Below are 16,509 nucleotides of genomic sequence, written 5' to 3' on the forward strand. Positions count from 1 at the left end.
TATAAGGTAGCTGAACTCTGGCCGAGGTGCGTGACAGGATTGCTCAATTCGGCGTCCTGAAATGCGTTTTGAGAGCATTTTTCCTAAAACGTTCACTGGTTTGCGCAAGGGAGGCAAAAAGTTGCCTTTTTCACCAAATGATGCATTAAGTATTCCACACGGAGAACGTTCTTCGTGATTCCCGGTGGGGTGGGGGTGAAACAGGGGGCAGGAGCTTGGGCAAGATTCAGTGGTGAAAAGATCCGAACGCTTCCATTGACCGGCCTCGGTGGAAAAAACTTGAAATGTGTTAATGAGCTTTTCATCCAATAATAATGATGGCTTTTCCCACCGATCCTTCAACGGAAATTCTACCGCGGCACAGGGCGGTGGCGATGGTGGCGGCGCAACGGTCGCTTTTTAAGGTTGACGAAGTGTTTGGGATTGTTTTTCGAGTGTCGGGTGGGTCGTATAAGGAGCCAGGGACAGCCTCCTGCTGTTCCTGCTGGCGGTTTGTGTTCGGGAAGGTCGAAGGGGTACGAAAAACTTCGCCCGGACAACGCACCGGTCGACCCGCTTTGGTCACGTACTCCCGGCCGGATGCGCAAGAAGTGCATCTTGGCGAAGGCATACCGAGGGCCGAGTTCACAAATTGTGCGCGTAGCGTCGGGTTCGGGTCGTTTTACACTTGTACACGCGCTGTATAAGGATGTGGGCCGGTGTGTCCGGTGGAGTTCGCAAACTCGTTGACGAAATTGGCAATTTTGGCGACGATTGAGATCCCTTCGGGTTCGGCCACGGGAGGCTCGGGTGCTTAGGGACACGACCTCGTCCGTAATTAAACGCGATACATTTATTTATTTGAGCAAAATGACACAAACCACCACCAGCAACCAGAAGGGTCGCATCTCGGACACGGACCAAATTGGCTGCCACCGGTCACCGTTGGTGCGTTCCACTCCGTTGTGGCCCACAACGCTCGCATCGCATCGGCCCAAAACCGGATGGCCAGCGCCGGCACAAGAATACGGCCCGAAAATGTACGGAATAAAAATTAAAATTTTAAATTACGAGAAAGACTTTTTTCGTCAAACGCTTGTTTCTTGGTAGAGCGGGAAATTCTTGCGTTCCCGGTCGGCACCCACCCCCCGGGTACCCGGTTCCCCCGCTCGGATGCGTCAAAAGGAAGGCCGATGATTGGGGCTCCCCGTTGGAAGAATGAAGCAACGGGCGAATGATGGCGCAAGAGGGAAACAGTGATAGAAGATGATGAACATGGTGCATCGGTTTGGAGATTACTTACCGGCTGCTGTAAAAGTATGTGCAGTTGCTTTGGCCGGCTAAATGCCGGCACTTGCTTGAGCAAGCTATGTTGAGCATGGGGGGAAAGGAGGCTAACAAGGAGATCAATTTAAAAATAACTTAAGTAATAATGCTGAGGAATGTTTTCAGCCATTTGCTGTTATAAAACAATTATGTGTGTAAAGAAAGCTGGAACAATGTTAAGTCACCTAAATTCTATTTTTGAAATCAAATAACCTTCTATACAGCAAAGCACAGAAATGAACGTATTATACTAGTTCATCAGAATTACGCATGTCAGGCTATAGGCCGGATGCTACAACATTGTCATTCAACTTTTTTTTTTACAGTTTTTAGAACGTGACTTTTATAACATTTGTTTCCTTTCTGATTTTCTTCTACAAATAGAAGCGTGTTTCAAGAGAATCGTTTATTTATCTTTATACGTTTTCTTATTTCACTTGTTTGTGAGAAAATAAAGGATACTAAAAACCGCTATCTGAGCATGGACTTCCTCCGTAGTTTGTCAGCTTCCTCGGCATACGTTCTATTGAGCCTCCTGCCTTAATTTCTGCGCCACCATTTCTGAACATGCATCAAAATGCAGCGCAATGCTGAGCATTCGCAGCTGTAGATAATTAAAATTAAATGTACGAACCGCCCGAGCGAAAACGTCGATGTGGAGAAATGACAAATGTCGGCACTTTTACGTTTTCTGTCAGAAAAACGGATGAAACGATTTGTTTATTCTTTTCTTTTTTTTCTTTCCTCATCGGAACTCATCACGGGCACATTTGAGGAAAAACGAAAGATCGCTGGACGACGGTGAAGCAGAAGATGGAGGTAAAGCCAGTACCTAAAAGTACCCATTTAATGGCCACGGTGTTGTGTCCAGTGGCTTCTCAACAAAGAACGTTCTCGAGCTAGGAACGAAATTGGGTTAGTGTTGATTGAATTTTATTGCAATCAGATGCAAAATAAAGCTTCCAAAAGTTTCCCACAGCCGGAATAATAGTGTGTGCCTTTGTGCAGCCCTGGAACATTCCCAAGGGTTGGGGCGGGTTTTCGGTCGTCGCAAGGGCGGCGTTCTTGTTTTTGTTCGAGGTTTTGTAATTAAAACGATAGACAGTGCCGTCAACGAACGCCGGTTGGCCTTGTATGAGTTCGGGAAGGCCTTTGCAACAGAGTTGCAATTAAAGAACGTCGCTGGCCTTCGAATGTTGATCGCAACGAATTACAAAACATTTTATTTTAATTGCAAGCTGTGAAACGGAGTTTGAGGAGAGTATTATGAAGACTTTCTTTCCAATTCGGTAAACAACCCGACGCTTGCTGCATGTCTCCAAATCTTGAACAGTTTCCGAAGGTGCACTGATAATGACGAACGCTTCGTACAACACGTCAGCTTATCAGTGGAGATAGTTAACTGCACGCCACCGTTGGGATTATAAAAAGCCGGTCTGGGAGAAGCGAAATGTACCAGTTGGTTTTGTGGTTTTGAGGTGAGTAAGGACGCCTCCTAGTACCTCCCGCAGAATGGACCCATTGGACACGAAAGAACAAGGCCGGGAAAAGGTGGTGCACCATCTGGAGACGTGCTTCAACACCATTAACCATATGCTGATAGGATATGTTACGTTCTACCTATCCTACTACTCGTACGCTCGGGGGTTTGGCAACCTCTTCACATGGCACATATTTCTTTGTGCCGTCGGGGTAAGCTGGAGTGTTGGAGCAACCCCCAAACCATTGGACTAATTAACCTTCGATTTTAGTATCAATTTTTCATGGCAGAATCTCTGCTCACCCTCTACTCGGCTAACGGTTGGACAGATCGTTACTCTACGGTCGCGAAGCGACGTTTACACTGGATTCTGCAAGCAATCGGTTGTGCTGGTATCTTTTCCGGCATTGTCATCGAAATCTACCTGAAGGAAGACGCCGGACGTCGACATTTCCGGTCGGATCATGCCATTACCGGTAGGTGGATTACTCCCTAGCAAACTAGGGAAGTTTTATCATGCTCAACCATCTGAACCGTGTCGTAGGGCTCGTTTCGTTGATTTTTATCGGCCTATCGTTTCTGAACGGCGTGGCCGCGCTGTACACTGTCAAGATAAAGCACATCATCAAGCCGATCTACGTGAAGATGTGCCATTATTTGACCGGCATTGTCGCGTTCGTTATCGGTGAGTATTGGAAACGGAGCTCGATGGATTGTTTGATTTCTTGTACCTTACTTACCCGGGTCGCACTTTCGGTGGTAGGAATGACATCATTGGCATTGGAGTACTCCTCCCGGATGGTGTCGCTGCAGCATAAAAATATGCTGATCGCCTTCACATCCATTACGACCGCGTTGACATTGATCGGAGTGTGCAAAACCATGTTCAATCAGTTCCGAGGAATGTGCGGTAAAAAGGGAAAACAATGAAAGGCACTGTCTATTTTATTATTAAAAACCATTTATTTGTCACGTCACATAGAGTTTGTTTTTACAATCCGTTTGTATAGAAAATATGTAACGGGGGTACTTGTGGATGTGTATCCTAGGCGTGATAAGTATTCGTTATTACATAGAGATATTATCCTGACTTTTAAAAACAATGTTCGGAATTGACATCTAAACTGTGATGTAAAAGAAATACCTAAAATTATTATTTATAAATCAATAGAGTTTTAAGAGTTGTGTTTTGCGTTGAAAGAAACTGGCGTACAATGTGCCTTTTCCGTGTGCTTGGTGAAGTTGTTGCTAGTGTCTGTCCTTTTGTAACTGCCAAACCAAATGAGAAACAAGCACAAAATCTCTTGTATTTGTCTACGTTAGTCTAGGTTAGTTTCATTTTTTTTATTTTATTACTTTAGTTTGTATCGATTCGATTGATATGCTTTTATGCATTAAAAATATATAATTAAATTTAGTTAAACATAAGAATCACAATTTCTTCGTTTAGATTTGTTCGTCCATTCGCTTGTTTGTTTGTTTGTTTGTTCGTTCGTTTGTATGTTTATTTGCGTGTTTGTTTGTCTGTTGGTTTTTTTGTTTGTGTGTTTGTTTGTTTGTTTTTTTTGTATGTTTGTTTGTTTGTTTGTTTGTTTGTTTGTTTGTTTGTTTGTTTGTTTGTTGTTTTGTTCGTTTGTTCGTTAGTTTGTTTTTGTGTTTGTTCGATTCCACCCAAACTGTCCAAATCAACTTACGTTCCATTCAACATTAACATTAAAATTTGGCCGAAAGTTTTTGCTTTGTTTGCTTTTTTGTTTTGCTTTTTGCTCGTAACGCTACAATAAAATTTTCCTTTACCTAGCTTAGTCGATGTTAGATGTAAATAAAACCGCTTTTTAAATAAATAGCTTCACGACGAAATTAAAAAAAAATAATAATAAATTTTGCGTTTGCACTTTACCTATGTTTTTTTGAATTTAAAAATCACATTTTTTGTTTTTGCTACCTTCATCAGCGCCATCAACATCAACATTTTCCAAAAGAGTACGCCTGTCGGATAACAAACTGAAAGTTGTCTAAAAGCATCATAGCATAATGCAATCATGTGAGTCCGATACAAAGCCTGTGCTTACTTAGTACTTTGTGTTGTTCGTGCCACAAGCAACGCAGTCCATTCTTGGTTGCGTACAATACAAGTTAAAAGTAGGAAATTTTGAGTCACTCGGCGTAGTTAAGAAAGAGGTCGGTTTAGAAGGGGCAATGCTTTAATTTGTAATTTGCGAAAAATGGAATGCAGCAAGTTCCCTCAATATTTATGCTTATTTTGAGAGACAGATCGGTTCGACGAGCTTGCGAAACCCAAAAGCTCCAACGAGTTTAATGTACATAAATTAATTTTGCAATCCGAAACAATCAACGCAATTGAAAGCAATCGTAACAAATCGTGTTTACGTAGCGGAATAGGTAAGAAGCATGTTTGTTCGTTTGTTTTGCTCAGAAGCTAGTACGCTTCGTTCGCATTCGAAAGGACAAGTCAACAGCAGCCAAGCCAAGCTGCACATCCCGCCCGGGACGATGCTAGTCGTAATCATAAAAATAAACAAATTCCTAACAAAAAAAATATTATAATAAAAAATAAGTTTGCTGCGTTTCAATGCGACCGGCCGGTATGCGCGGGAATCGTGGGAGAGGGAGGCTGTTCGAGCTGCGCTGGGAGAGGGGGCGCCCGTTCAACTGTTGATATTGCTGCCACCGGTGAGCTGATTGTGCGCCATTTGCAGGATGTCCTTTTTCTCCTTTGGGAACCGCAGTTCCCGTCCCGCCAAACGGGCAGTCTCTAGTTCTCTCTCGGCTATAGCCAGCTCCCGGCTGAGCAGTCCCGGATTCTCGTGCTCCCGCTCGATCCAGTCGAGCGCCATCTGCTGACGCATCTCGTCGTCCAGAGATCGGTTGGAGTAGTGCGCGACCACCTCCTGGCGGGAGCATTGCCGTTCGCGCATCGCCTTCAGGGAACCGTTCCAGTGCAGCAGCTGGAAGACGGTCATCAGCTCCTGGAACTCCAGCATGGTGCGGCCTTTGTTGGTCTCCAGCATAAATCTGTAAAGGGCGAGGGTGAGGTTAGCGAAAACGCCTATGGCTTTTGGGGACTTGATCAAGCTGTACCTAAAGGCTCCTATGCCGGTATCGGGGCCATCATCCTCCTGGTTCTGGTCACCCTTGAAGGAGGCTCGCGCTTCGGTGACAGCTTTCTCGATGAAATCATCGCTGATGCGGCGGGAAGGATGTTCGTTGAATACCGAATTCATTAAAGCTATCTTGGCGGAGCTTCGCCGAGCTTCTGCTTTCGTGGGGCAGTTCTACAAACGACGAGAAAGAGAAACAAAAACATGGCCAATGTTAGCAAAACCAAAGAAATGTTGCATTTTCAAAGAGCCCAACCGGTACCTGAAAACTTCCGAAACAGCTTCCACCGGGCAGGGTGACGTAGCACACGTACGGCTGGCTTGTAGACGGAATGGATTCGTATATCACTAGGGCACCATTCTTCAGGTCAGCACCCCGTGCAGCTTTCATTTGCCAGAACTCTTGCAGTGCTTCTACGACGTTTACTGTGAGGGAGAGAAAAATTAAACGGAGCGTGAAGAATATTTGTTAAACACTATCTCGATGGCAGTAGAATAAGAAAATTGAATCAGCATGTTGCATAAGTTGGTAACGCAAAGTAAAATTAATATTCAGCTCGATCTACGCTTACCACCATAGTCACCGTCATCGTACAGTGCTGGAATGTGAGGAATCGACCAGATAGGCTCTTCTGGGTAGACCATCATTTTTGCGGCGGATTCAGATGAGCTTCCTCTTTATCTAAACAAAGACAAACGCGATGCGCGACCGAACGAACGCAAGCTAGTCTGAAAATGACCGTTAGGAAATTGCAGAACCGAAAGGGTCAGCAAACAGCGAAACACGGAGAGTTTATGTTGCGCTTGTGGGGTGCTTTGTTGTTGTCTTCTTTCCGTTGTTTAGCACTTGAAGACGGGGTTCGCACCGCACTGTGTGCACTCCGTGTTGGGTTTAAAGCGGAGACCACTAATGTGCACTACACCAGGAAACCGCCTGGACGCACTCGGACACTGGGTTCCCGAACGTTGTCGCCCTTTCTGAATGTCTCTGCTATCCGTTCATTCAGAAGATGAACCTCTTCCGGGATCAACATCACATACAGCCAGCCAGCCAGCCAGCGAGCCAGTGCCAGAGCCAGAGCCCGATGTCGCCGTCCCGCTTGTTCGCACTGCGGATTCGGTTTGCCTGCCGAACGCCCGCCTTGTGTATCCTTCCGGCTCAGCGCAGCCCGCCCGTTTGTTCTTCTCACATAAATTAACACTTGGACTCACATGAAACGAAGAACCCCCTGCAAACCGGGCGGAGGAAGCGATAGCTCTGGGCCGATACTAGTCCGGACGCTTTAGCTCACGCGGCCGTAATTGATGGGATCTTCGTTTGCGTGCCAACGATCGGCGTAGCGAATGTAGCGTTTGCTTCGACTCCGTGCGTTTGCGCCGAGACTATGGTAGAATGGGAGCGACTATATTGGAAATAAAACGATTATCTTCATGAGAAAATTGGTTCCCCCACACCCCCCTGTCCTGCTTTATGAACAACGTTCTGCGCGGTGGCTGAAGTGTGTGAGTCTATGCTTCTTGCTTGTGCTGTGCAGCTTCCGACTGCGGGAGAAATTATTGCCCCGATGAGACTCATCTTCGGTAGGTTCGTCTTTTCGCTGCCCTCTCTGTCCCTCTTCTCTGTGTTTTTCTTGTAGTTCCCCGGCCACTAGACGAGCACTTGCGAGCTCGTGATCTAATACCGGCCCGTACGAGTGTTTTCCCTCGAAGGAAAAGAGGGATTATCATCTTGGACTTTTGAGTGGGGTGCCTAATTACGGTGCCAAGTGCTTTAAGTTTTCTGTACGATTGTGGCCGCTTCCGGTATTTACTATAAACACTTAACACGGGGCCTTCCCCTTGCCCCTTGTTCTCGACCGTGCGCGGCATCGAACCCTGCGTTATCGGGTTAAGCGATTTTCCTTGGAAACCAATCCCGAAATGAAGCTGTTAAATCAAGAGCGCCATAAAAATTCCTCCTTATAGTTAAGATATATTTTTTGTCCTTCGTCACCGGTGCCCGGTGCGGGAAAGGGAGAGCTCAGATCAAACGCAAAGTTCGTTCGTGTTACATATACCGACGGCGAATAGGACGGTGAAGAAATAAACACACCGAATGTGGTCACGAATTAAAAGCACCCATAACAGCAGCCCCAACGCTCGTGAAACGAAACAAAGCGTACGGAATCGTAGCTCAAATGCACAGATAAAAACTGTTCAATCAAGTTGGAATATTTTATTGCTTTCGAAGTTTTATTTGCTCTCCCAGGCCTCGGCCGGCAGGGCCGGGCGGTTCGCTCTCGCGGGATCAACCGGACGTCGAACTGCGGCCTACCGCTCGCCGCGGCCGCCTGCCGGCGCTGCTGGGTTTCCCTGCAGGGCGGTGGGTGAGCGGGCGGCACAAGCGACCCGACCCGCGGGCTCCTTGTGGCGGACGAAGCGGAAGAAAGAAGAGACCGGACCGAAAGACGGACGGCGAAACAGGGACAAGATGAATATTAATTTCCTTTAAAGTCGTAACAAACTCCCTGATGAAGTCAGTACGCCCGAAAACGGTACATGGAAAGCAAAAGCAGACGCGACCCGAAAACAAAAGAGAAAGGAAATAGTGTGCGGGCGAAAAACGGAGAACGCACGAGAGACCGAGGGGAGGAAATAAAAACATTAGAGGTAATTATTATTGTTTAATCAAGAGATGTGTTTTTTAGTGCGACAGAAGTTGATCAATCTTTTTATCGCGATGTGCGTTTCCCCTGCTGACTTCGGAATGAAATATTGAGGTTACGCTGCCCAACGGTCACTGTTGTTCCTTTTCTAATTTTCCAAATTGATAGGAAAATCCCGTCAATCTGTCCTGGGTGTGTGTGTGTGCGTGAGTCGGTTTTGGTACCGCCACAATTTGGGTACAATTTGTGTTAACACGCGGCTGCATGCTCGACAAGCGGTGACGGTTGTCATGGCAAACGAAACGAAAGACTTGATCGGGCCGCCGATAAGCGACGAACCTTAGTTTTTCAAGCGCTCTTTCTGTTGTATTTCTTTGCGACAAACCGTACTTGTTTGGTATGGTCTGCATCGTATTGGATAATCAAATATTTGTTGGTGTACGGTAAAATTTGATTTCAAACCACACCAGCACGGGTTCAAACTCCAGCAGAAGGGAATAGAAAAGGTGTATACTTCTCAAGCAGAAATGTTGCACTAGTCTCCGTCTCCGATGGACGACTAATTGAATTATATATATCAGCGGGTATTTACATAAATTAAATTCGCAACGAAAAAGCAAAAAAAAAAAAAACAGTTCGCCATGCCGCGGTGCCCTGCGCGCTGTTCGCGTATCTGTATTTTCTGTCCTCACTGCTTTCATATTTTTTCGTCCATTCTTTCACCATCTCTCTTGTCCGCTTTCGTTTCGACTTTGCCAACCGCGAGAATACACACATCCATTATCGTTCCCTCTCTGTCATGGGCCATTTCCCTTCTCTTACACACACCATCCCCCCATCACTCCCTCCCTCTCTCTCTAACTCTCTTTCTCGTTCTGCGTTGCTGGCTCCATGTGTCACACTGTGTACTATTTTCTTTTCTTCATTCTTCTTCGCGGGCCAACCCTTAGCCACCCCAATGTCCGCGCGCGCGCGCGATCCGGGCGCGATCGCCCCTTCGCGAAAGGGGGCCGTAGAAATGGAACGGTTAAAATGTGAATCAGCAACAACACCAACAGCTTCCAGCCAGCGCACAGAACCGCCCGCCATCCCCCTTGGACCGCTCGGTATCGTGGGGAGGTTTCGCGAAAACCGAACGGCGATCCTCTCGATGACGGGTTCGCAAGCGGAGGCCGGTTGCGCATGTGGGCGTGCGATTCGCGATCCGCGTATATGCTGCTGCTGCTGCTGCTGCCGTTGCGGCCGATGCTCGATGCTGATGCTGCGGAGCGCTGTGTGCAACGGCACCAGTGGCGCGCAAGTGTGCGTTCCAGGTGGGTTGGTGAGTGTAGAAATTTTATTTCCATGCAGATGGTCACTTTATTTTTATTGAATTCTTCTCGTCGTTCGCCTGGTTGTCCGCAAGGTTCGGGCCCGCTGCTGCTACGGCTGCCGCTGCTGGCCGTTTTATTTATTTGCAAGTATTAGCTGCTTTGCATAAGCGCTGTACATCATGGGACAAGCGCACCAAGGCCTGGCCAGGTACATGGAAGCGAAAGGGTGCAACAAGTAGTACACGGACGAACCAAAGGGAGTCCGCGGTGGTTCAACGGAGTGCGCTGGTAAACATCTTACATTATTGCTCCCTTCCGATCGGTTCGTTGTACCTTCGTTCAAGCATTGCTTTTGGCGAGGATGGAGAAATTTCGAGGAAACAAAAAAGTCAAATATGGCGAAACGATGTGCCACCGACTATCCTGACTCACTGTGGTCATTGCCTCGAAAAAGGCATAAATAAAAACACACCAGGGTAATATGGCCTAAACCAGTTGAGTAAATAAAACCAGCTGCATCGTTTACGATGGTGCATCAAACGGGCAGGAAAAAAAGGAAAGAAAAAAGCGAGCCTCCGATGATGACTAACGCGAAGAACAAACTCCCATGGCGTTATCGTGTCCTCCGGTTCCTTCTTCTCGCGTTCAGGCGTCCGTAGCTTTTATTGCTGTTTTACTTTTTGCACCAACGAGCGGAAATGAAAGTTGCCCAAACGATTCCAGTAGGCTCCCCGCAGGAAAAGGTCATTGGTGTCGGGCACGTGAGCGCTTGCGCGGATGTTTTGGGCCGCGTAGAACCACAATAAAACAACACCACGCTGAACAACAAAGGCGGCAGGTAGCGTAGCACAATAACAAACAACAATAGGAAAGTAGGTAGTGGTAGTTAAAAACAAAAGTAACCACTCGGTGGAGGAAAGTCCAGAGTCCTAGCTACACACACACACAAGCGCACACACATACACACGCGCACCCCCTGAAGAAAGTCCCGCTACCCCTTTCGGTGCGCAGGGCAGGGCCAGGAAAAGGGGGGCAGAAGGTTACTCATCACTCAAACGAGGAACGCACTCGAAAGTCCACCCGGGCGGCCCGTAGTCCTACAATGCATCACCCAAACCGCGCATAAGTAAACAAAATGAAGTGAACAACGCCACAATAAACACTAAGCCAAGCGGGATCACGCCGGAATCGCGACGATCTTACACGTCAATGCTCCAACGATATAGTTAAAAGACTAAAGAACCTAAAAAGTGGAGAAACATAAAAGCATACGCTCCTGCTGCTGCTCCGGCCTGCCGCTGGCGGAGAGCGAGCGCTTTCGGTTCGGCTCAGTTCTTGCTGGTGTGAATGCTGTCCGGACACAACAGGGCCACCACCACCAGCGACTCCGCCACCACCGTTCTTCGCAGCCTCCTCCAGCAAGCGATGGTGCCGTCTCATTTCATCCCTGGAAGGAGGCTAGAAGACAGACCCACCGAGCCCTCCAACCCGCCCTCCCTCCGGGTTCGGCCCTGGCGCTGTCCATTTTCTTCTGGCTGCTTCTTCGCGATCGCACCGCGTTTTTCCTTCGCTCGCGCTCGCGGGTTGCGCCGAGATATTGTCGCCACCAGCGGACACCGACACCGAGAGTCCCTCGGCGAGCAACCGGTGTAATCTGCGCCCTCTGTGTGTTTTTTTTTTTCTTCTCCCCCTTCTAAGGAGGGTCGGGGTTAAGGTACCGGGGGCGGACGGGAGCTTATGCGCACACCCATACAGAAAGGAAATTGAAATCTCCGTTCGATCATGTTTCCCGTGCGCTGCCTTCCCTAGTGCCCGTGGGTCTCGTCGCTTCCTGCGGGGCCACCTGAACGCACATTTAGGAGCGCAACGGTTCACGTCCGTCTTGGCTCGCGTCCGCTGGTGTGCGTGGCCGAGTCTATTTGCGGCCGGGATGCGAGAGACGACGAACCTCGAGACGATTCCGCCGAATCGCGTCTCGCGTGAGAAACACGAGAAGATCATCGAGCGGCCTACACGTTTTGGGGAACGACGTCGGCGACGATCCGATTCCTCCTGGGAGAGCAGCGCGACTGCACACACAACAAAAGCCCGGAGAGGAAGTGAGTGAGAAAAAAACAGGATCCTAAGATCGACGGACCGGGCGAGGGAAAAGGCGCAAAAATGAGCGTCTTCGTCGGGGCGAACGAGAAGGAAAGCGGGCTCGCATACATGCCCCCGACACCCGGGGGAACCGGGCGACCAGCGAGAACAGCATAAAACGGTTTCGATGTTTCGGGGCGTCTTGGCAGAGGCGCACGACGATGATAAGCCGTATTAGGGCCAACGAACGGATGAGCGGATGAGCGGACGAGCCGATGAAAGGAGTCCACAAAGTGGTGTAGAGAAATTTCGGTTCGCCCCGCCGCCTAATGCTGCCTGCTGGCGCTGCCGCTGCTGCTGCACCGCCACCGGAGACTTGAAGGGTCAGTAGGGAGAATGATTTAAGCGACGAACCTCTCGAATTGGGCTGCCGGCGGTGGTGATTTATTCCTCTTGGCACTTCATCCTCCGGACGGGGTGGACAGGGTGAATGAGGGCGCCGGTAGTGGTGGTGGTGGTGAATGATTAGAGTGCCCTGCGTACCGGGAGGAACGGGAATCGCTCGAAGCAGAGGGACAATGGACAACGGTCCAAGAACCGGGATAACAACCAGAAAAGGGGGGGAGAGAGAGAGGGCTCTGGATGAAACATAATGGGCGATCGTTTGGGAAAGGCGTCCTCGGTAGTAGCTAGGAAATTAGCTACCGGAACAAATATGAGTTCTTAACGATGCAATTGCGTTACACGGGAGGAACGTCGTTTGAGCTACGATGCAGCTATGAGCGCGTCATGTTATTTTAATGTCATCGTTATAATGATATTTAGATTAGGGTGTTGGAGCAAAATGTGAGGAACAGGCCATTGCTTAAGCAATGTTATTGTAATGAATGAAGATTACAGGTAATTGGAAATAGAACGGTCGTATGTGTTTTCGAAAGGGAAAGTATAAAAAAGTGAATAATTGACTCGTTTTATTAAAAAAATTGAGACCTGCAGTAGTTTCAAATAATCTCGATTTTATAAAATTTCAGTATACATTGAAACTGATAAAAGTTATTGAAATCCTCAATAGTATGCATATAAGTTTTATCTGATTTTTTTGTATTTTATACGTTATTAGTTTTTCGCGAATATTGATATTTTTTTTCTATTTTCTAGATTTTTCTGAATAAATTTAAGCTGCCTTTTATTTCTTGATCAAAAGATAAACTTTAGGGAAAAAACAAGAAAAAGTTTCGTTTCATAAGTGGCATTTTTTGCACGCTAGTCACGCACTCATTCGTTCGATTTTCAGGAATTTATGCTCCTCTAACTTTCCGCTTTTTGACCATATGTTTTGAAACCTGCCTCAAAAACTGCCCACACCGAGAAAGACCTTCTGAAGACGGCTCGCATCCGCAAGATAAAGGCATTTATATTCTAAAAACTGCCCATAGTCTTTGCCGTCCATTTTTTCTCCCCGTGCGTTTGTTGTGAATCGGAGCGCGTCCCGAGAACGAGGAAAGGCAGCGAGTTGAACCGTCCGGTGGGGGGGCGGGAAGAGAAAAATCCATAATAATCAAATCCAACGACGGCGACAGGGCAGGGCGGTTGAAGTACCGAACGAACAGGCCAAAGGAGACAAAATCACCGAACGTTAACGTCACACTATCGTCTTAAAGCAGCCCGATTCGATCGATTGATGTGCGGCTACCAATTTGAAAGTTTGTCAGCGTATACTCCGCCCGGTCCGCTCCGCCCGCGACCCACTCCCCCGGCGACGCCGACGACAACCGCAACGACAACCTCCGCCTCCACGCCGCTTTCCCTCTTTCCCGCGGACGTGAGTCCTTCGCGGCGAATTCCACCAGGGCCGCGTCCCGAGCAAAGACATTCCCATTTAATCGTCGCTAATAGTACTGGTTATCGATGATATTTTGCACGTCTGCATACACTCGTTCACGTTCTCTCCGTCCCGATCGGTGGAACCTTTTTTCCTCTCTCTCTCGCTCTCTCACTCTCTTTATCGCTCCTTCCCGGCAATCCTTTTCCCCCTCTCACTCGTTCCAATGTTTCCTTCTCTTTCTGCGTATGGCTCGAGATGTGGGCTCGGGTCGCTTTCTTGTGTCCCCCTCGCGTGGTTCACATACTGACCAGGCCTTCTCGAATATGCATTTTAGGTGCGCTTCCACCAACCACACGACACCCCCATGCAGCCCAATTTTCCACCCCTTCCATGGACGACCACGACGATTTCGCTCTTTCGCCCGATCTATCTCGGCCCGGCTTCAATTTCCATCTCCTGCTCCACCGGTTCTGGAAGATGAATATTTCATCAGAACGGCAATCGTCTCCCGTTTCCCGTGTGCGTTTCTGTGTGCGTTTGTCGCGCTTCTTCTTGCGCGCAAAATCCCCTCCCTTCCCCCCGTTACCTTCTTCGGCCTCGCGAGCACCGATGATTGCACCGCAAATCAGATGGAGATCCGCTTCTTCGCGTCCACACGATCTTAGAGGGGTTGGGGGGGGGGGAGGGAACGAAGTGGAGAGGGGGTGTCTTTGGAATACATGGTGAAAAAAATTGATATGAATAAGGGTGAGAGCTTACCTTAGCGAAAGAGACCGAAGAGAGAGTGAGAGAGTGAGGAATAAAGGACGAAAAATGCGACGAGAGAAATCCACCGGCCAAGGATAAGGCGAGCGAGACGGAAAACAAACGACATCATAAGGTTGGGCGATTGCACCAGCAGTGCGCTTCCATTAATCTTGCTACGGGGCCAACCGCGGCCGGGGTTCGTCGAACCATCGCCGGGAGGGACCGTATCCAGCGGACTTTCATCACTTTCAAACCGTCTTCACGCCACGGCGCTGGGTCGCAAGGGAGGGGGGAGGGGAAGGGAGGTGGGAGGATCAGCGTCGCGCGTCGAAAGCAGTGCTGTGCCGGTGGTCGGGACCGGGGACACACTGTCAAAATGCGCTCCGAGAGCAACTGCATTTTCCTCTGCACGGTATTTTTAATACGGTGCAATTTACCTACGGTCGCTGGGCACAACACGCGCCTAACCTGCCTTCTGCCAAAGGGATGCTGGAGGGGCGGGTGGGGAGAGGGGAGGGGAGGGGAGGAGAACAATCGCCGCTGAATTGAAACCCATTTACGCTCCCGCTGCGATGGGCTTTGGGCTCAAAATTGCCCAAAATGAAAAGGAGACAACAGTGTAATTATTGAAATCATTTCTGGCGTGTTTTCCTTTGTTTAAGATTTTTTGCTTCTGATGTTGCCCACTTGCTGGTGGTGGTTGGTGTTGGGTTGGACCATGTTGAACTTAACCAGAGGATAGCAGGATGCAGTGACGAAGAAGGGTGACACTCTGTGGTAACTGCCCGATCATCGTCGAGCAAGAGGTGTTTTACGCCGCGAGGTGATGTTAGCGTAGGGTAAGCGTAACAGCGATTACTAGCGTACACGAAAGAAAATAAAACGATGGTGTTCCTTGGTGTGAGAGCAAAAGCAGGAGGATGTATTACCTTATGAAATTATTATAAGAGCACTAAGTGCCCAAATCCTGTCCGGTGAATGCGAACACGGAGAGGGAAAATGATGATGAAATCACCCGGTCGAACCGAAGCTTATATGAAATCATGATAACATAAACCGCCATGAAAGGTAATAAACTGATAGGCGCAAGCTACCACCAATTTAGGTCTTTTAACACTTACAAATTTTAAAAATAAGTGAAAATTCTTAGCAGCAAAAATTAAAAATCAATCTTGAAACTCAAAGCAGGAATTAATAAATTGTTTTCCTAAAATGCAAATGTATAATACACTATTTAAGATTTATATTTAACTCCTTTACTCACAGTATTTCTCTCCCAATCCTTATCAGTTAACCACAAATCGTCAGTAAAACCAACCCTTAAATAGAACTTGCCTTCGGGTTATTTTATGAACTGCATTAGAATAGAGTAACCCTGTAAGATTACCTGCTCTGCTTTGGAAAGAAAATTCCTGGAAAGAGATTCCTTTTTAGCTTGCCGCTTTCTGACGTTACACCGAACCGTGTGGTTCTAGCAGTATGCACAAACACTTGGACCCACTTACCGAGCAGGCGGCTCGCATTTCCCATTTGCCCGAAAAGTTTCGTGGGCTTTTGTTTGGTTGCTGTGATTTATTTGTTTATTCGATATTATTTCCCATGCGATCGCGTCCGAAAAACGAACTGGTCGCCGCCCCATGGCCGTACGAAAGGTCCTGCGGGCTCGCACTGTGCCGTGTTGGCATATTGCTTGTTTTTCTAATTATTGGTAGTATGTTAATGACGCCGAACGATGTGTGTGGGGGCCTTTCCCGAGGGATAATTTATTTGTCCCGAGCCTCCGTGAGCATTTTCCTGGAACGCGCGGGCTCGACAGCCGAGTGAAACACGGTGGACCCTACAAGACGTTTGTAAACATGGACACTCATTCTTGGGGCGTCTGTATTGCTTCGCTTCTCCGTATCCGTCCGTCCGTTCGCTCGGCTCGCGGTTCGCGGAACAAAGAACCTGCTCGAGTGTGGGACGCTGGACGGCTGGAGAAACAAACATCACC

The 16,509-nt window shown here is 48.1% G+C and overlaps 2 protein-coding genes across 2 annotated transcripts; one reads left to right on the forward strand and one right to left on the reverse strand.

Moving 5' to 3' along the window:
- The first annotated feature begins 2,817 nt into the window (after positions 1-2,817).
- Positions 2,818-3,715, forward strand: LOC131292973 (uncharacterized). Its single transcript, XM_058321053.1, has 4 exons — positions 2,818-2,997; positions 3,057-3,261; positions 3,330-3,470; positions 3,549-3,715. The coding sequence occupies exons 1-4, from the start codon at positions 2,818-2,820 to the stop codon at positions 3,713-3,715; spliced, it is 693 nt and encodes a 230-aa protein (XP_058177036.1).
- Positions 3,716-5,454: 1,739 nt separating this feature from the next.
- LOC131281099 (protein limb expression 1 homolog) lies at positions 5,455-6,552 on the reverse strand. The gene is made up of 4 exons (XM_058310352.1): positions 6,480-6,552; positions 6,170-6,333; positions 5,888-6,081; positions 5,455-5,821 (listed from the first exon to the last, which is right to left on the reverse strand). The coding sequence occupies exons 1-4, from the start codon at positions 6,550-6,552 to the stop codon at positions 5,455-5,457; spliced, it is 798 nt and encodes a 265-aa protein (XP_058166335.1).
- Positions 6,553-16,509: the final 9,957 nt, after the last annotated feature.

Source organism: Anopheles ziemanni, chromosome 2 (assembly GCF_943734765.1).
Source record: "Anopheles ziemanni chromosome 2, idAnoZiCoDA_A2_x.2, whole genome shotgun sequence".
Taxonomy (NCBI): domain Eukaryota; kingdom Metazoa; phylum Arthropoda; class Insecta; order Diptera; family Culicidae; genus Anopheles; species Anopheles ziemanni.